This window comes from Rhagoletis pomonella, unplaced genomic scaffold (assembly GCF_013731165.1).
Source record: "Rhagoletis pomonella isolate Grant_MI unplaced genomic scaffold, Rhpom_1.0 Rhpom_scaffold_00006, whole genome shotgun sequence".
NCBI lineage: Eukaryota > Metazoa > Arthropoda > Insecta > Diptera > Tephritidae > Rhagoletis > Rhagoletis pomonella.
This window is the reverse complement of record NW_023458560.1, coordinates 80,380,177-80,397,203: the sequence shown is the minus strand read 5'-3', so window position 1 is coordinate 80,397,203 and position 17,027 is coordinate 80,380,177. Positions and strand designations below refer to the sequence as shown.

Sequence of the window (17,027 nt, the reverse complement as noted above, 5' to 3'; positions counted from 1 at the left end):
ATTATGAGTAACGCTCGCGTAGTTTCGTAGGCCAAATCGGGTGAAATTTATACCCACGTTTGTATGTATATACAAGTATAAAAATACGAAGTTTATATGCACATACATATGTATCCCAGCGCACCAAATGCTCACAAATGATAACGCATAAGAGATTTAACCCGGATGGCCCCTTGGCTGTGTGAAAACTTTTTTCAAGGCTTTACCTGGGACTTCTAACACCTCGACTTTAAGGGCTGTGGGACAACTGGCTGTTGCAATATCGTCTTTAAACCCGCACCTATTCTGTCCTATATCCTGAACCTGTTTAAGATCAACGAACGGATTCAGATCAGAGGCATTTTGGACCTAAATACGGAGTGGATCCAAACCCCGGAAGTGACTCTAAGACTGTCACTGGACAAGTTTTCATTGATCCTGAAACCTAGAGTAAATAAAAGCTTAAAGGTTTGTTAAAACGGTATATAGCAAATATTTTGTATGGTTTGTGGCCATCAAAATTAAGGACGGCCTACCAAAAGGTCTTCTAAGAGCCAACATACATTTTACTAGGAGGTGAGAATTCTAGCCTAGTTTATTATCAGTGGAAATTTCATAATGTTTAGCTTTGTCAGATGATTCAAGAACTGGTCTCCTACGGGTAAACGAGCCTGATTGGGAACCGGACAGCTTTTTGCAGGCTTATGATGCCGATGAAATTACCATTTTCGTATTTCACTCACACTCAAATTTGTGCTCATTTGACGTGGCGGGGTGCTTTTGTTTAGAGGTATAACCTACCAGCGTTAACGCTGTGCTCCGCTCAACGCTTTTAATTAGGCATGGCTGTTACTTTATATCTCTCCAAATGATTATTTACATACATATGTTTTCCTTCATTTTTTTACATTTCATAGCAACTTTTCATAGAAGACACACGTGTTTTGTAAAACTCTCTTTTATATTTTTATATATATAAATTTTTTATTATTAGTTTTTACATTTTTTTTGCTGGCGTTTTGGTCTTTCCATTCGGCGAAGGTACTACGCTATCAATTGCTTGACCCATGCACGCAATTCAAGAACACATTTCGCAAGCGTCATAACTCTGTGATTTCGTCCTAGAATGGCAGCAGAAATAGAACTGAGCAAGAGCATCACTCAATTCCGCTACAGCAACTATGGCGGTGACGAAATCGACTTTATTGACGCATTCTGTTTCGATATGGACGAAGACGATCACAGAGAAATAATGTCGGTGATGGGTGGATCTCTTTTACGTCTTCCGGATAGCTTAAAGGATGACGTATTGAGCGCATTTTTAATTAAACATCCAGAACTAAAAGAACATATCGAAGCAAAGGAGGAGAAAACGAAAAGAGACAGTTTTGATTTCGATGTACTAAAGACTACCCGCTGGACCGAGTTTCATCAGGAATTCGTGAGAGAATTGCAATCGCTTGCCAGCATTTCCTCTATCTGCGAACCTGATAAGCTCTGGGAGCTGGTGCGTCATAAGCAGCGACCAAACTACGAGCTAGTACGCGCGCTGGCGATACAGAAATTAGGCAACGATATAAACAATTGCCTGTTCGTGCGCTATGAGTTGACCAAGAGCAGCATGAACGATCAAAGTATCAAAACAACAAACTTGGAGCATTTTCACCTATTCAGTTGGACAGAGGATCGATTCTTGGCCAGGCGGCAATTGAAGGGCATCGCTTGGCTGGATATATTTGAAGCATCTCTAAGCGAGAAACACTTGGAAGCCTTCAAGTTGCAGGTCGATATTTTAGAGCTGGCGCGACTAATAAAGCCGCTTTTGTTGAGTTTTTACTCGGAAAATAAGGAATACGTAGCGAATGCGGTGCGGATGATAGAGTAAGTGTCGTCAAAGGTGCGGTAATTTTGTATAGTTCGTCAACAGACATGAATGAGGATCAGTGGGGTTCTCAGTGAGAACGCCTTATGATCATTACCGTATATATCTAGATATGTATATATCTTAAAAATTAATAAAATAGTTTATTCCTACTCAAAATTAGCGATGCTCACAAACTACTCGACATGCACAATACAATCCAGCAAGAACTGAAGGACGGCGTGGCGTATTTATGTGAGATAATCAATACGATTACGAATATGTCATTAAAACGTCGAAGTCAGGGCCGCGACATTGTCAAAAACTTTCTGGAATTGGAAACAATGGCATCCTGGGGTTCGTATGCATATCAATGTACATATTAATGGGCGCTTGTGTTAACTCCAAATTTGTTTGTTTTGTTCACTCAACAGTCCGATATCCCATCGAGAATCGTTATCAGCTCAGATATTCGAAGGAAAGGGTCGCAGAATGGAGGGATCTCTGTGACAGCAAGGAAAGGCAACTGAGTTTGGAATTGAGCAAAGCCAAAACGAAATACAGCACAGAAATGAATTGCTTCCGGTTGATGTTGCAGTCAATGTATATAACGATAGACGTATGTTGCTAGCATAGTTTTAGGCGCAAGAGATTAACATTATCATCGAGCTAATGCTGCCCTGTAGGGAAACGCACTAGCGCCGCACTGGTTCAGTTCTAGAAAATTTAAAGACATGACTAAGTCGGGTTTATTCTGTTTTGCAATGATAGCCACTGGCGAACTTAACATTGAGATATTCTACTCGAAGTGTCAATTGGCCCCCGCTGGATGCCTTTTTCGCTTGTTCCGAACCAGTTCTAAATTCGAAAAATGAGATCTAGCTCGCTCTGTATGTGTAATTTTTTTTCGAGAAAGTATCACATTTTTCTGCTTTTGGACTGCTAATGTAGTAGTAGTTACTATTCGACTGGTTCGTTTTTGATGATCAAGAATTATTACTGAACTAGGTACTTGATTCACTAGTGCGGGTTTTTCTCTGCAGGGAGCTAACCATGCAGCAATAAGGCTTCCAATTTTTCCAAAGGACCAGTACTTCACCGGTTAGAATGGAACATTTGTTTGCATCGAAAATGTTAGATTTCGACCAGTCCCCAGTGAACTGGTCTAGAGCTAGACAAAAAGCGAGACTCTCACAGCTTTTTACATACAAACATTTTGCCAGTCACAGAGTGGTGTTGTCTAGACATTTTTATAAAAATCGAGTTCAGTAAAAAAAAAAAAAACTCCAAACAACGCCACCCTGTAAATAGCAAAGGCCAATCGTTTGATTAGGCCTTTATTCTAACCGAACATATCGAGCCCTAACCGCCAAAAAGACGTAAGCGAAATTTTTTTCAAAATTTTATTTTTGATGCAGAAATGCATTTGGTTGCGCTAGGAACATTTCTGCATAAAAAAGAAATTTTTTGAAAAAATGTCGCTTACGACTTTTTTACGGTTAGGGCTCGATACGAAAACATATTTACATATTGTGGCTGTAGCTGAAAGTGCAGAGATGCTTGGTACTATTTGTTAGCTTCCAGGAGGGCCCGGGTCCGAATGCGCTCAGACACAACATAATATTTTTGATATTTTTTTTTATTAATTACGAAAAAAAGACATCTGTGAAGTGCAGAAAGAAATCGTGTTCTTACGAAAAGTAAAATTGTCTAGTTCAAAACCAGATAATAAAGTACAATTAACCAGAATAAGACTATCTTATGGTAAGTTGTTGAGTGGACCGGTCTTTTTACAATGACACGCCAATGTTAAAAGTGACAGTTAAAACCATTGGCTGCGGCATTATGAGGGACTAGTACTGGTAACAATAGGGACAATCCGAGGGCGAACCTAGGGTCAGTCCGAATTGCTGCAGGGAATTTACCCATCTCCTTAAATAAAAAAAACACACACACCTAATTCAGAATGACTTAATGCTTTTGCAGGAATACAAAATTCGAATTGCCACAATGAGCGACGAATATGATCGTCAATTCAACGAAATTAACGACAAAAATATAAAGTTGAAAAGTGATATCGATAAGATGGCGGTACAACGGAAGTTTTTGGAAGCAGAAATGGAGTATATGAAAGTAAGAGTTCGAGATATATTGGCGGGTGTTGAAAGCGATAAAGTAAAGAAGGGGAAACGTGTGCCAAGACAGCCTTCGCAAATTTCCCTTTCACAAAAGTCCAGGTCCAGCGTCTTGAGCTTCCGGAAAAATATACCCAATCTAATTAAGAAAAAAACAGGACAATGAATTGCTGAAGGGTATGGCAACATGATTAAAGAATGGGAAATGTATTTGAAATAAATTCAAAAATATAAATTTTAAACTGTGCGTTTGCATTTGTTTTTAGAATATGTGAATGGGTTTATCTTAGAGAGCTTGGTGCGTTTTGCACCGCCACGCTCAAAATCCCTAACTTAGAGCTTTATTTAGATAAGATACGGACACGGTGAGAGTAAATGGTCTTTCTGATCGGCACTGGCTTAGCCTCGGAACTTTAATTAGAGCCTTTAAGTTGTGCGTGTCCATATCAAAGCTATAGAAAGTACTTGTGTAAATATTTATTGTATGTACATACATATGTTTCGGTCGTGGCCGATATAGATAAAAATTATAGAAAGCTTTAAAAACACTACATGCCTCAGAAATGGTAAGCTTTAGCTTAGGTAAGAGTTGGGAACTTCCAGCTTTTTAAGCTTTCATTTCATTTCACGTAGAGTGAAAGCACACTCCGAGCGGCGTTTTTTTTAAATACAGACGTATCCTTAAACTTTAGCTCGCGAGCGGGCTACTGAGACCGTGACCCAAATAAAACGAAGCGAACGAACCAAATTTGACAAGGGATGACGGAAAATCGTTCCACAATACATCATAAAACGATGCCATTTTTGTTTGCAACCAGTTATAACGTATCGAAATATCGGTGCTCGAAATGCTTTACTTCGAAATCATCTAAATCTGTCATCTTCGCTTCATCGCCATTTGAGTACTGCAAAAGCTTACGTTGCATCTGTATGTTAGTTGGTGGTTTAAAATTCTGTCAATTTCAGTACGATTTCTCATCTAAAAGATATGTAGTTGAAGCATGGCGGCGGGTGATTTTTTTCTCTTCCAAGCAGGATTTTAAGTGTTTTCATACTCGAATATCGATCTCGGGCATGCGGTTGCATCCAATGCATGGTCAACTAATGACTATAAAAGACACGGTTTAAATGTCCACTGGTTCGTAGCTTTACGAAATATGCAGATGATTTATTTGCAGGAAAATTCGATAAACAAGCTTTCACTTTGAAGCACGTTCAAGCAAATCCGACCGAGTATGTACATATGTCCGACTATTGCACTGTGAAATAATTGAACGGAAATTAAACCCAACTTAGGAACTTTTGAATGAATTGTTTCACAGTTTTCATTTAAGACATTTCGAAGGGTGTACACTCGTTAAACGTCGCTGAAATTATTTAGATAATATCCTTTTTCTGATTTTGTCTGTTTTGTGCTTTATTTGACTTCGACGAGATTCGGAAAAAAGCAATATCGCCATTATGAGTATGGGGTCGGTGGGTGAAGTAAAATTCTTGCGAGATGTAAGGATGGAAACCAAATCAGCTCGAATTGTCGACGAGCTGCTGCTCAAAGACTTTGAACAGGGTCAGAAAATGGCAGAGGTTTTTGAGGAGACCAGTTCAGAAGACACGCTTTCCTTGAGCAAGAAAGTAACCAAATGGTCCGTTGGCCAATTAAAGCCAACCACTGAAAAGGATTTTAAATATATACGGGATTTGGCTATTAAACAATTGGAAATTGATATACTACACAAGATGGAACTTCTTTATCGATCTTTTGTCTGTAAGAATACTAGACATCTCAAGGAACCGTTGCCATTCAAGGTATTCAGCTGGTCGGCTAAGGAATTCGAGCAGCGAAATAAAGTTAACAATAATGCGGGGATCGATGTGCTAATGAAGAAAGTGTCGAACGTTTGTTTGGAAGTACGAAAGTTGCAGGTGGACATAGAAGAATGTGTACGCATAATAACGACGCTGTTCGCCAGCGTACAGGCTGGAAAGCTTATGGAGAATGAAATGTTAAAGTAAGTACTCGTTTATAAATACATATCGTTTTACCTCAATATAGAAAGGCACGAAGTCATTTGCTTCTCAAATCCAATACATATTTTACAAAAGTCTACCGATAACTCACTACTGGATTTTTATATCTACTACAACGTAAAATTATTTATAGTCTTCAAAAGAAATTCGCAACAAAAGGACTTGATTTTGTATGGAGTTTTTTCATTACTTTGTAAAGCAACAGAATTCTTAGATTTGGCCTTCCTATACTAAGGATGATATGTATGTATACATATTTAAATCAAAAGTACATTCGTATTACCCATTCCTTATCACAGTTGGCACATTCTCTGTCCCTCAGAACCTGTTTGTGAGTAAATATAAAAATACAAGAAAATTTATTACAGGGATATACAGAAACTGCTGACTATAGAAAATACCGTTGAGGATGAGTTGGCTGAAAATAAGGCGAAGTTGCAACAGCTGATCAGCGATTGGCTGCTGAATAGGACTGCTAAAAATAAAGAAAAGGCCAATAAGGAATATCAGACGGAGATTGAGAAACAGCTAATGGAGGCTCATGGTGAGTAACCCAATTTAGTTTAGTTCTGATATAGATATGTACCTACTATTCCAAATACTATTTAAAATATAAAATTCTTAAGTGTTGGATCCGATAAAGATACGCTACGAAATAAACTACTATCAAATGAATGCGACACAAGCTGAATTGAAGGCTGAACGGGAATTGAAAAAATACACAGATAAGATCGAAGAAGTTCGGAGGGCAATGCGGAGGGAATCTTATACCTCGCAGTGTTCCCTAAACTCGTACTATTCGGACACTGAGGCAAGCACTCAATGTGGCAACTAATTGCATCGGTTCATCAGAAACCGTAGAATTTTTCTAAATGGATAAAAAATAATATTTTGTATAAAGTTTCTATTTCGCAGAAATGGTATGGAATTCTTGAAAATCAATTTTTTTCGATCGGAAAATTTGGTTTCTCTTTAGGAGACCTCCAATAACAATACCCAGTTGCTTAACCATTTCTTAGCATCAACTATTTTTTATAGGTCGTACAAAAACCTCAAAAACTGCAATATGGGGGGGGGGGGGCATATTGAACAACGGTAAAATAAACAATTCGTCGATGTTTTTGCAAAACCGCCCATCTTACGGCACTCAAATTTTACAGGAGAGCAAAAAACGGTTTATTCTTTGAAGGCGTTGCCTTGATAGGCGGTATTTTCTCTAGCTATTATTTTACAAATCTGTTGTTTCAATAACGATTTAACGATTTTTATGCATAAATCTCGATGCCTGGAGTTCAGGGTTATCAAAACTCATTTTTGACACAATGGCGATTTAGGCGGTTTTGCAAAAACATTGACGAATTAGATTTTATTTCTGGAAGATCCCTAAAGGGAAACATAATTTTCGAATCGAAGAATATTGGTTTTCAAGAATTCTATACAATTTCTACGAAAAAGTGTTTTCCCCAAAAAAAAAAAACGGTTATTCTTATTTCCCATTTAGTAAAATCCCAGAGGATGGGAACTTAACATTTTAAACTTTTTTTTTTACCACCCTAATGAAGATATGTACATTAGACCTTGTCGTGATATATGGAATAGAAATAAGGATTAATAGCCTTATTCATAAAAAAAACCAAAGTAGCTTCAAAAGGGTCCACAAATTGAAAAATTTTTGAAAACGTCAATTTATAAAGCTTTTAAACCTACTTTATTTTTTATGAATAAGGCCATAAGTCTTATGTAAGTACTTATACATTGAATGATTTATTGCAGAAATATAAAAATCGCTTGCTAGAAATGACCAACAAATACAATAAGACATATGATGAGTACGAAAATCGCAACCAATACATGCGTACTACGATGGAGACTATACGCAATCAGAGAAAATTTTTGACGGAACAAATTGAACGTTTTCATGAGGAGATCGATCAAGTTCTAAAGCCGAAAGCGTTAGAGGAGCCGGTAAGTGAGATGGGGGTAGAGAACAGTACCATGGAAGGGTAACGAAAAACATTTTAAAGCATTAGGGGCCTTCACACCTTTCGTGTTGTCGAAAGATCTTTAAAAACAAAATTTACATAAAACTGCTAACCAACGCAGCAACGAGCCTATTATTTATCTAATTATTGCCGCTAAACCCAAACGCAATATAGAAAAGTAATGTCAGGAGCAGTCGCACTATGCATGCAATGCGATATTCGAAAATACTTTTTTTTCGGAATTTGACTAAGCGAACATTTGCGACTTTCTTACAAGAATAATTTTACGTTCAAATTGGCCTCATTTAACTCGTTAAACGAAAAAGAGCTTTTCGTAAAATACAATCGTTCGCATTGAACACTTGGAGCTAATTTTCCCGGTTGTTTGATTTCAAATAAAAATTAAAAAAAAAAAAATATTCAAAATAAATTGTTTGTGTTTCAATTTGTTTTGTGCGTACATACAGTCCATCAATAAAGTTTAGGTACATCCATTTTTCTGCAATACGGGCAACTGTTTTTTAATTCTTTTAGTTTGCGCAAATCTTTTAAAAAATATGGTTAATTCTACGACTAAGTCCCCAAAAATCCGAGCTGCAAACCTTTTGCAAAATTAAACAAAATTCTGCAATTTTCCATCAAAATGTTACACTTTTTATTTACACTCTTTAGAGAAAAACTGAGTATTCAGTTCTTTAGCCCATTCAATTCTAGTATAATAAAGTGCAAGTCTGAGGCAGCTAGGACTTACCAATGATTTGCGGCAGCAAAAAAATGTCTCAAAAGTCATTGGTATCTAAGTCCTAGCTTCGTCAGACTTGCACTTTATTATATTAAAATCCAATGGGCTAAAAACTGCATACTCAACTCTTTTCAAAAGAGTGTAATATTTTCAAGAAAACTCGCAGTATTTTCTTCAATTTTGCACAAGGTTTGGAGCTCTGATTTTTGGGGTTTATGTTGTAGAGTTAAACATATTTTTATAAAAAAATTTCGAAAAATAAAATAATTAAAAACAGTTTCGCGTATTGCAAACGAAAATCGCTGTACATAAACTTTATTGAATGACTGTATGTCTACTTCATATGATACATATTACTGCGTACGGTCTACTTTGAGACTTCAAACGTTTACTTCCAAATGAACTTTTCTCTCAAAGTTTACACTGCTAGCAAATGTAAATAAGGATTAAAATTTAATAAATAATTACTACCACCAAAAAAAAAATCTCTGGAAAATTAACAATAAAATACTTTTTTCGCAAAATCTATAAAGGACCCGTTTATTTCAAAAAAAAAAACCGGGGTAACAGTTATTCGTCGCCACGCTGCCCAATGATTTTATTTTTTGAGTTTAATTAATAAAGATTAGAAATAATATTTAATATTTGAGTTTTATTTTTTCGCTCAATGGAAATTATTACTTAGTTTTTATATTTTCGATCACAAATAATGATTATTTTATGGTTTTTATTTATTAGCTCAAAGATAATAAGTATTTTTGAGTTTTATTTTTTCACTTAAAAATAATGATCATTCAAAAAACTTAAAAGCTATACCAACGTGATTTCTAACGCATCCTTTTCATAGATAGCGATAGCACTCTAATAAAAGGAATAATTACCAAACCTGTCTGGTCAAAATTTCAGTAGGTTGCGTCTGTATAGCCTTTTCAATTTTATAAATAATCATTATTTTTAAGTGGAAAAATAAAACCTAAAAATAATGATTAAGTTCTGATTTAAATTATTTTACTCATAATGATTAACATCCCTGTTATAATCACAGTAGATAACTAAATATTTTTCCAGGCAATTCAAAGTGCGCCGGCACCCAAGAAAAAGAAGGGACAGAAAAGAAAGAAAAAACCATGAAGCAATGAAGGCGGCTAATGCATATACATATATACTTACATATTACATATGCGCATGCATAACGGTATATGTACAAATGTCGTATCAGTTTTTCAAATATGCTTATATAGTATTCATGTACGTATATCTATTTTTATAATTTACAATGTAAAACAATGCGCTTTTATAAAACATTACGTGTTTTCCTTTCAACAAATTATATACAGCGGTTTATTCACGTTTCTTCTCGCTCATATCCTATAAATAAAACTTAATATAGCTTATAACTATGTAGCTGCTGTTTCCCGCATACACGTTGTGATTGGATTTGCAAAATAAAAAATCATATTGCAAACAAAATTTTTCTTAGTTGTGTCAAAATACATATTGAGCCCTAACCACAAGCGTAATGTTTCTTTTGAAATTTTTATTTTTTTTTTACGCAGAAATTCTCTTAGATCATCAAGAAATCTGAGAAAAATAGCCGTAAGCATAATACAACCGTTGATTAAAAATTGTCATTAGGTGACAAGTAACTGAGAGAAATATGCAGTTTTAAAGTGGTCCACTCCATACAACAAGTTTAACCTCAACAATTACAACTTGTAAAAGTTTATTACCAGTATCCACCAGTAGGTGGAATGAAAAAAAAACTCCAGACACTTCTCCTTCACTTGCGGCTCTTTCCAATTGGCCTTTAAGACGTTGACGCCCGATAGGAAAGATATCAAGGATATCTGGTTTGCCGACTCCCAGTCTAATTTTATCAATGACACTCCCACCCTACTCCTAAAAACAAAAACAGTGATATTTCTTTTGCAATATTTTTTTTGCAAGTTTTAAGAACATTTTTAAATTTGAAGAAATGTTTGTTCTGCATTCGCTGGCGACAACAAGACAAAATGGGTGAGAATCGTTGGCCTACAGAAATTCAATGTAGGCTAAAAGGACGAAATTCCTTTAAATGCTGCATAGTTGTGTTTGTCGACATTCGTGGATACCTATTGATTCTGCCAAGTCGATGTAAAGTATAGGGTGAAATGGTTCTTGTAAATGAGTCAATAAAGATACTAACGCAACACAACCTTGGTGTATCCGATTGAGACTTTGACGCAGTATAATATTAGAAAACCTCGTCCATGGAGCCAATCGTTACACACGACAGCTCGGCACTTCTCATTTGACGATGTAGATGACGTTCCCTCTCTCCGTCGTTCAGCAGCTGCGTATCCTTTTTATTCTTCCGGTCGTCCGGCACGAATCGCCAATCGCGACTGCGTAAGCCAATGTTTAATATTCTGACGACGGCATAATCTCCCCAGAACACTAAAAGTTCAACATCAAAGAATTCGAATTACCGTATTCGAAGCAATCGAGCCGTATCTGCGAAAGAAACGTAAGCTCCAAATGTTTTTATTTGGCGCTTTTTTTTAAATCAAAATTCCATAATTTTTCCACAACCAAATAGCTTCTTCATATCCATTAACTCTAAATGGTACCGCAAAGAATTTACAAGGCAGACAAACCCAATAAAAAAAAAAGCTCAAAGTGGACCATCCATTCTTGAGTTATGCGCCGTCTGACGTTCGCCACTTTGGTTATACATATAAATATTTATTTTTAATAACAATCAAGGGTTATATTCACTGTAAATAAGCTGATTTAAATTAAATAGTTGAATCAAATACGTTTTTGTTTTAAAATACCACCATGCACCATTATCCACACCATTTGTGGAATTTAGCTACCATTTGGGAAGTAAGAATGAATTATTTCCCTTTTCTCCTGCTTTCAAAAACCATCCCTCTGGGTGGGAGTGTAAAATTTTAGAAAAAACCTACTTACAAAACCTTTAATAATTGAACAATGACATATGTACATAAATCCATAGTTGCGTGTGTAACGTATACGCACCGTAGCACCGTACGCAGTCATCTAACACGTTTAACTTACAAGTCATATTATTTAAAAGTAATTACATATTGGCATTGGAGATTTTTGCACAGTATTCCTTATGCACATATACTTTCTCCTGTATAAAACAATTTTAGAATGAATATTTTTTTTTATTAATGAGTGTGCCAATTATAGCTTGTAAAAAAGGAATTTTGTTTCTCAAATCATAGTCATCACTCCATTGATTGAAATAAGTGCAAAATGAATGGTTTAGCATTTTGTTTGCCAAGAGAAGTGAGTGACACTAAAAAACAACTCGTGAGATTTCCTCATATAGTACTTATCATTACCATTATCTTTGTCCTTGTCTATGTTATTGCTTTTGCTTTGTCTCTCCTCGGCTATAGGGCCCCTTAACCCAGGCCTTTGCTCTCTGTCCACGCATTCGCCATATCGGCCCCTTTCGCGCAAAATTATCGCATGTTAAATTTTTTACGAAATTCACTTTTTGATGCAAGTTTGTTTTACAACCCATAACGCATCACCTGTTCAAATATAATGGCTTGAATGTCAATAGCTACCCCAAAAATTTAATTTAAAGTTCATCGTATGTGTCAATGAGTTTTTTCTTGTGGGCGAAATTATCACATGTGAATTAGAATTTAGAGAACTTTCAACCAAAAAATCTTGCGTTTAGTTAGATATGTTTCTCAATTATGTGTTGGTGTAGGTTGATTTTTCCGACAGGGTGGTAAGATGATTTATTTTTGAACGAATTTCCGTCATCCCTTGTCAAGTTGGGTTTGCAGACAATTATCTTAGCAAATCCAAACTTTAGTATTGATGGTGCTAGCCAAAGCAGAGAAAAATGCAACAAACAATTTCCAGTAAAATTGGTTTTTATTTTTTTTTAAATACGATTGTTTTGCGCAAAGGGGTCGATATACCCATACTACCTTCACCGTGGCGTTAAATATTTAACGCAGAAATCTCGACTGAGAAGTTTCACGCAATACATAGGCGGTGTGAATAAAAACTAAGCGATTGCTTTTTCTTAAAATTTCAGACCTTTTCGTCCACTTATTCAAATTAATTTAAGTAAACGATCTGACATTTTAAGAAAAAGCAATTGCTTATGCTGGATGACCCAATGAAAGATGCAAGCCGGTCAAGCCAAAAGACTTCCGACATACCCATGCTATAATTAATGGGCCGATTATGGATAGTAACGCGACCTCAGTTGCCACTAAAATGAAAATCTATTTTTAGTTTAGTGCTAAAAAGTGCCTAAAGGCAACAGAATTTTGAAGTACCAGCAGCCAAGGCGTGAGAGTCAATGGGCTACAGACACAGTTAATAAAATACGAAACTGAAGATTTATTAAGTCTTCCCTTTTACACAGATAGAAAAACCTTCCAAGTGCAAGAATAAGTTACAGTTCCTACTATGAACGAGGGTACCCCCACGTGTATGGAATAGCCGCAATTTTTGCAGGGATGCGACCCTTCATTATACTCCTTCGGAAGATGATGGATTTTAATGTCTATACTAATTTGTTAAGACATTCAAATGAGTCGCTTCAATGGAAATACCTTCACATGTCGACACCAATTTCGCACTAAACATACATATCTACGTATGTACATATTTATGTAACTGCTTCAACGCCTCTGGCGTCTGCTTTCAATCTGAAATACAAACAACTTTAGACACATGAGGACTTTTAAAGGACGACCTTTGCGCTCGCTAAGTTGTCATTCATTTTCTATACTTTGCCACAAATGTAAACATTGCGCCCCTCTCCGCCTTTATCAAGGCACAGCACGAGCAATTACTTGCCGCCTAACAGCAACCGCAGCAATGTTGCACATGCAACCGAATGAATTGAATGGAGTGCATTGCTGAGCGCCAACTCACCACACAACTTTGCTGCAACACCAAAGGCCCTTCACAGTACGCGCCAGTACTTCATCGCCCCCTAGGCAGCACACATCTTTACTGTATTTTGCTAGCCTGGCATACCTTGTGGCATGGTGAAGGGCTTGTCTGCATTTACTGGCCGCGCGAACGAACATTATTGCCTTTCAATGGCGCAGACAGTGGCATGCAACTTATGTGTAGACACCCGTACATATGGGTGTATAAAGAACATGCCTTCATTCTTCATAAACGAATGTGCATACATACATACATACATACATACTCATTTATATGAATGTTAATAAATGCATCGAGCCAGTTGCAGAGGCCACGTACACTGAGCAGACATGCCAGCAGTGTTAGTGGCAGCAGCAGCAGCAGCAGAAACAGCGGAGGGACACAAAATGCAGAACAGCGCAAAGCGAATTGGCGGGCTGACGAACAAAAAAAAAATAAAAATACTGCGTGCAGCAGTTGCCACAATCAGCCGCCAGTCGCATTGGTTGGGCCACAACCGTCTGTCGCTTTTGCTTTTTACTGTCGCTTATGCCATTGCCACTGCCTTTGGTCTTGTTGCCACCGTTTTTTGTTTTTGTTGTGCTGTCTTCAATGTTGTTGCTTGCTGGCTGACTGTCTAGCTGACTAACTGACTGACTGGCTGGTCGCTTGCCACTGGTACGGCTGATGGGTCGCTGTCGCTGGCGTTGGCCTCAGCCGTTCTGGTATCCTGTTTGAATTTCTAATCGCTGAAACCTTCCACCCTATCGATGCCGCAGGCGCTTTATAGGGCTACCGCAAATTATGGCGACGCGTCTAAATCGAATACAGTGCGGTTGATGGTGTGTGCACGTAGGGCAGACAGCACAACGAAGTCCCTAATTTAGCGCAACACGTTGTTAGCTGAAAATATTTTCAACCCGAAAAACAAGCTCACTCACTCACTCACTCACTCGCTCATGTACGCAAGCAATCTGGGCGAACTGGATGAATCAGGTAACAACAAGTCAGCAAGCTGAGCGCGCTGACGAGTATACAGAAAAAAACCATTTTCTCCAAGTAAGTAACGAGCCAGCTGCAGGTATATAGGTTGTAGGGAAGGGATGTTGCATGGGAGGCCACATCACAGCGCCTACCGAAGCGAAGGGCGAGTGGCAACGGCAGTGAAAGGGCTCCTCTAGCTATGCTACAAGTGTCAGATGGTGCTGCTTTATTGTGCCACACTGTTTATGCTACTACACATTTCCAACAATCTACTTCGCACTCCGATTTTAATTCTTGCCCTTTTTGACTGTCTACCTGTTGTACGTTTCACTCTAAACTCTTGGCGGTGCAAAGCGAAGTGGAATTTTTACCCAAAGCTCTATCAGCTCAGAGGTCTACATATGTAGCTAAGTTACTGCTGAGTATTGGCTGAAATTGATTTTTTATTTCAACTTAAAATTGTTGTTTTGAAGCCAAGTCTTTTCCCCAACCTCCCAGACAGCACAAAAATAAAAAGAAGCATTTAAGGACCACTTATCTCCGATCTTATGAAAGTATAAACCTTTTGCTTCGATAATTTACCAAGTTTTTTCGCTTGAGTGACAAGAGTTTCACGCATTCAGCTGCTCTTGTATGATGAAAATTTAGATTAAATTCAGCACAAATTGACATTGAAAACTCATCTTTGAAAACTCATCTTTGAAAGATCATCTTATACAGCTCTTAAAGATCTGGTCTGGTCCTGGAAGGCCTTTCTGAAACCGTTTATTTGAAAGCGTTACTCATTATGTCGACTGGGATGTGATTGCTCTTAAAATACTAATGTACTTGTATCAAAGGGCAAACTAGTATAGAGTACAAACTGAAACAAGGTTTATTTATTTATTTATTTATTTTTTACAGTCTGTTAGACTTATATTGCAACAAAGATTTAACATTCTTATAATTAGATTTTAGATTTAAAATATAAATATTAAATATTAAATACAAAATACAAAATGCTCTGCAGAAATTTTTAAATAACATTATTTCTTTATCGCTGCAATTATTTTATGTCATTATACACGCATGCAATTTCCTGGAAGTTATGTAGACGGTTGGAAAGGCCGAGTTTCCAATCCGCGCTATTCTTTTTGGGTTACTCCATTTATTGATATCTCCTGGGTGGTCAGAAAGGCCGAGTTTCCGATCCACCCAGTCGCGCTTTCGTGACGGTTAACGGTTGGAAAGGCCTAGTTTCCAATCCGCTCGTTTATTGTTTATTATCTAAGGGTCTAGGTAGTCGGAAAGGCCGAGTTTCCGATCCGCCTAGTCTCGATATCTTGGTGGTTGGAAAGGCCTAGTTTCCAATCCACGCTATTGTTGATACATCACTATCTTGTAGGCTGCGTTCTACAATAGTCAAATAGCAGCCGCTTGAAAAGAGTGATAGTATCACAATTTTTTATAGCCTCTGGTAATTCATTGAAGCACTTTAAGCCTTTATAGAAAATATTTTTTTTGTCCACTTCTGTTCTATACTTCGGGAGTCTGAAGCTGTTATTCTCTCTCAACAAATATGTATGCGTCTCATTTATATATCGGAGATTATCGCTAAGATAATCCGGCAGGTTGCCCTTCTTAATATTGTACACAAATTTCATAGCGTGGTAAAAAACTTGTTGCTTCACGCTTAACCAATTCAAGGTTTCAAGCATACATCTTGTTGGTGTGTCATACGGTTTGTTGAGGATGAATCTCATCGCTCGGTTTTGCATTTTTTGCAGCTTATCTACATGGGAGTCCCCCGCTAGGAAGAAAATCGTGGGGCAGTATATAAAGTGCGGTTCTACTATGGACCTGTACACCAACGTTTTATATCTTCTTCCCAAGTACTTACACGATCTCTTTATAAGGCCAAGGTTGAGTCTAATATTTCTTAAGAAAGGAAGAGTAGAAGGCAAAATATGCTGATGAGCTTCAGTCGTTAAGCTTAACAGGCGACAGAAAAAATATTCGAAATTTCGACCAGCGATTCTCAATTCGAACGAAAAATGGCACTGAAGATGGGACAATGCCGAAACCGGTTTGTCTCCAAACTAAATTGACAGGGGATGGCGGAAAATCGTTCCGCCACCTTTAACTTTGAAATTGTTAAAAGTCAAAGAAACTTCTATAAAAATTTGGATGAATAAGTGAGCCAACGAAATTCGGAATATTCGGAATATAAGTACATATATCCATTTCAAATGCAAACTTATATCAATGTAGCACATATTTCTACAGCGAGTACCAAATAAAGATGTCGCTGCATTTCTTGCCAACCCAAATGAGCGTTGGGTACAGCTGCGACCGTGCAACCGTGCAACCGTGAACTGATTTCAGTATTCCCTTCATTGCAATGTTTGTGTTGT

At 37.3% G+C, this 17,027-nt stretch overlaps 2 protein-coding genes across 2 annotated transcripts; both read left to right on the top strand.

Moving 5' to 3' along the window:
- The first annotated feature begins 1,083 nt into the window (after positions 1–1,083).
- LOC118741773 lies at positions 1,084–4,172 on the top strand. Its single transcript, XM_036473744.1, has 4 exons — positions 1,084–1,860; positions 2,025–2,197; positions 2,275–2,459; positions 3,827–4,172. Exons 1-4 carry the CDS (start codon positions 1,106–1,108, stop codon positions 4,139–4,141), a joined length of 1,428 nt encoding a protein of 475 aa, XP_036329637.1. The 5' UTR covers positions 1,084–1,105; the 3' UTR covers positions 4,142–4,172.
- A 1,119-nt stretch (positions 4,173–5,291) lies between these two features.
- Positions 5,292–10,295, top strand: LOC118742165. The gene is made up of 5 exons (XM_036474125.1): positions 5,292–5,984; positions 6,372–6,547; positions 6,630–6,814; positions 7,777–7,968; positions 10,284–10,295. Exons 1-5 carry the CDS (start codon positions 5,437–5,439, stop codon positions 10,293–10,295), a joined length of 1,113 nt encoding a protein of 370 aa, XP_036330018.1. The 5' UTR covers positions 5,292–5,436.
- The last annotated feature ends 6,732 nt before the right edge of the window (positions 10,296–17,027 follow it).

Excerpts from the sequence above, each read along its gene's own strand:
- LOC118741773 (XM_036473744.1), top strand. The coding sequence starts at position 1,106 with ATGGCAGCAGAAATAGAACTGAGCAAGAGCATCACTCAATTCCGCTAC. Across the intron at positions 1,861-2,024 it reads AATGCGGTGCGGATGATAGA|CGATGCTCACAAACTACTCG; the intron begins GTAAGTGTCGTC and ends ACTCAAAATTAG. Across the intron at positions 2,198-2,274 it reads GGAAACAATGGCATCCTGGG|TCCGATATCCCATCGAGAAT; the intron begins GTTCGTATGCAT and ends TTCACTCAACAG.
- LOC118742165 (XM_036474125.1), top strand. The coding sequence starts at position 5,437 with ATGAGTATGGGGTCGGTGGGTGAAGTAAAATTCTTGCGAGATGTAAGG. Across the intron at positions 5,985-6,371 it reads ATGGAGAATGAAATGTTAAA|GGATATACAGAAACTGCTGA; the intron begins GTAAGTACTCGT and ends AATTTATTACAG. Across the intron at positions 6,548-6,629 it reads ACAGCTAATGGAGGCTCATG|TGTTGGATCCGATAAAGATA; the intron begins GTGAGTAACCCA and ends AAAATTCTTAAG.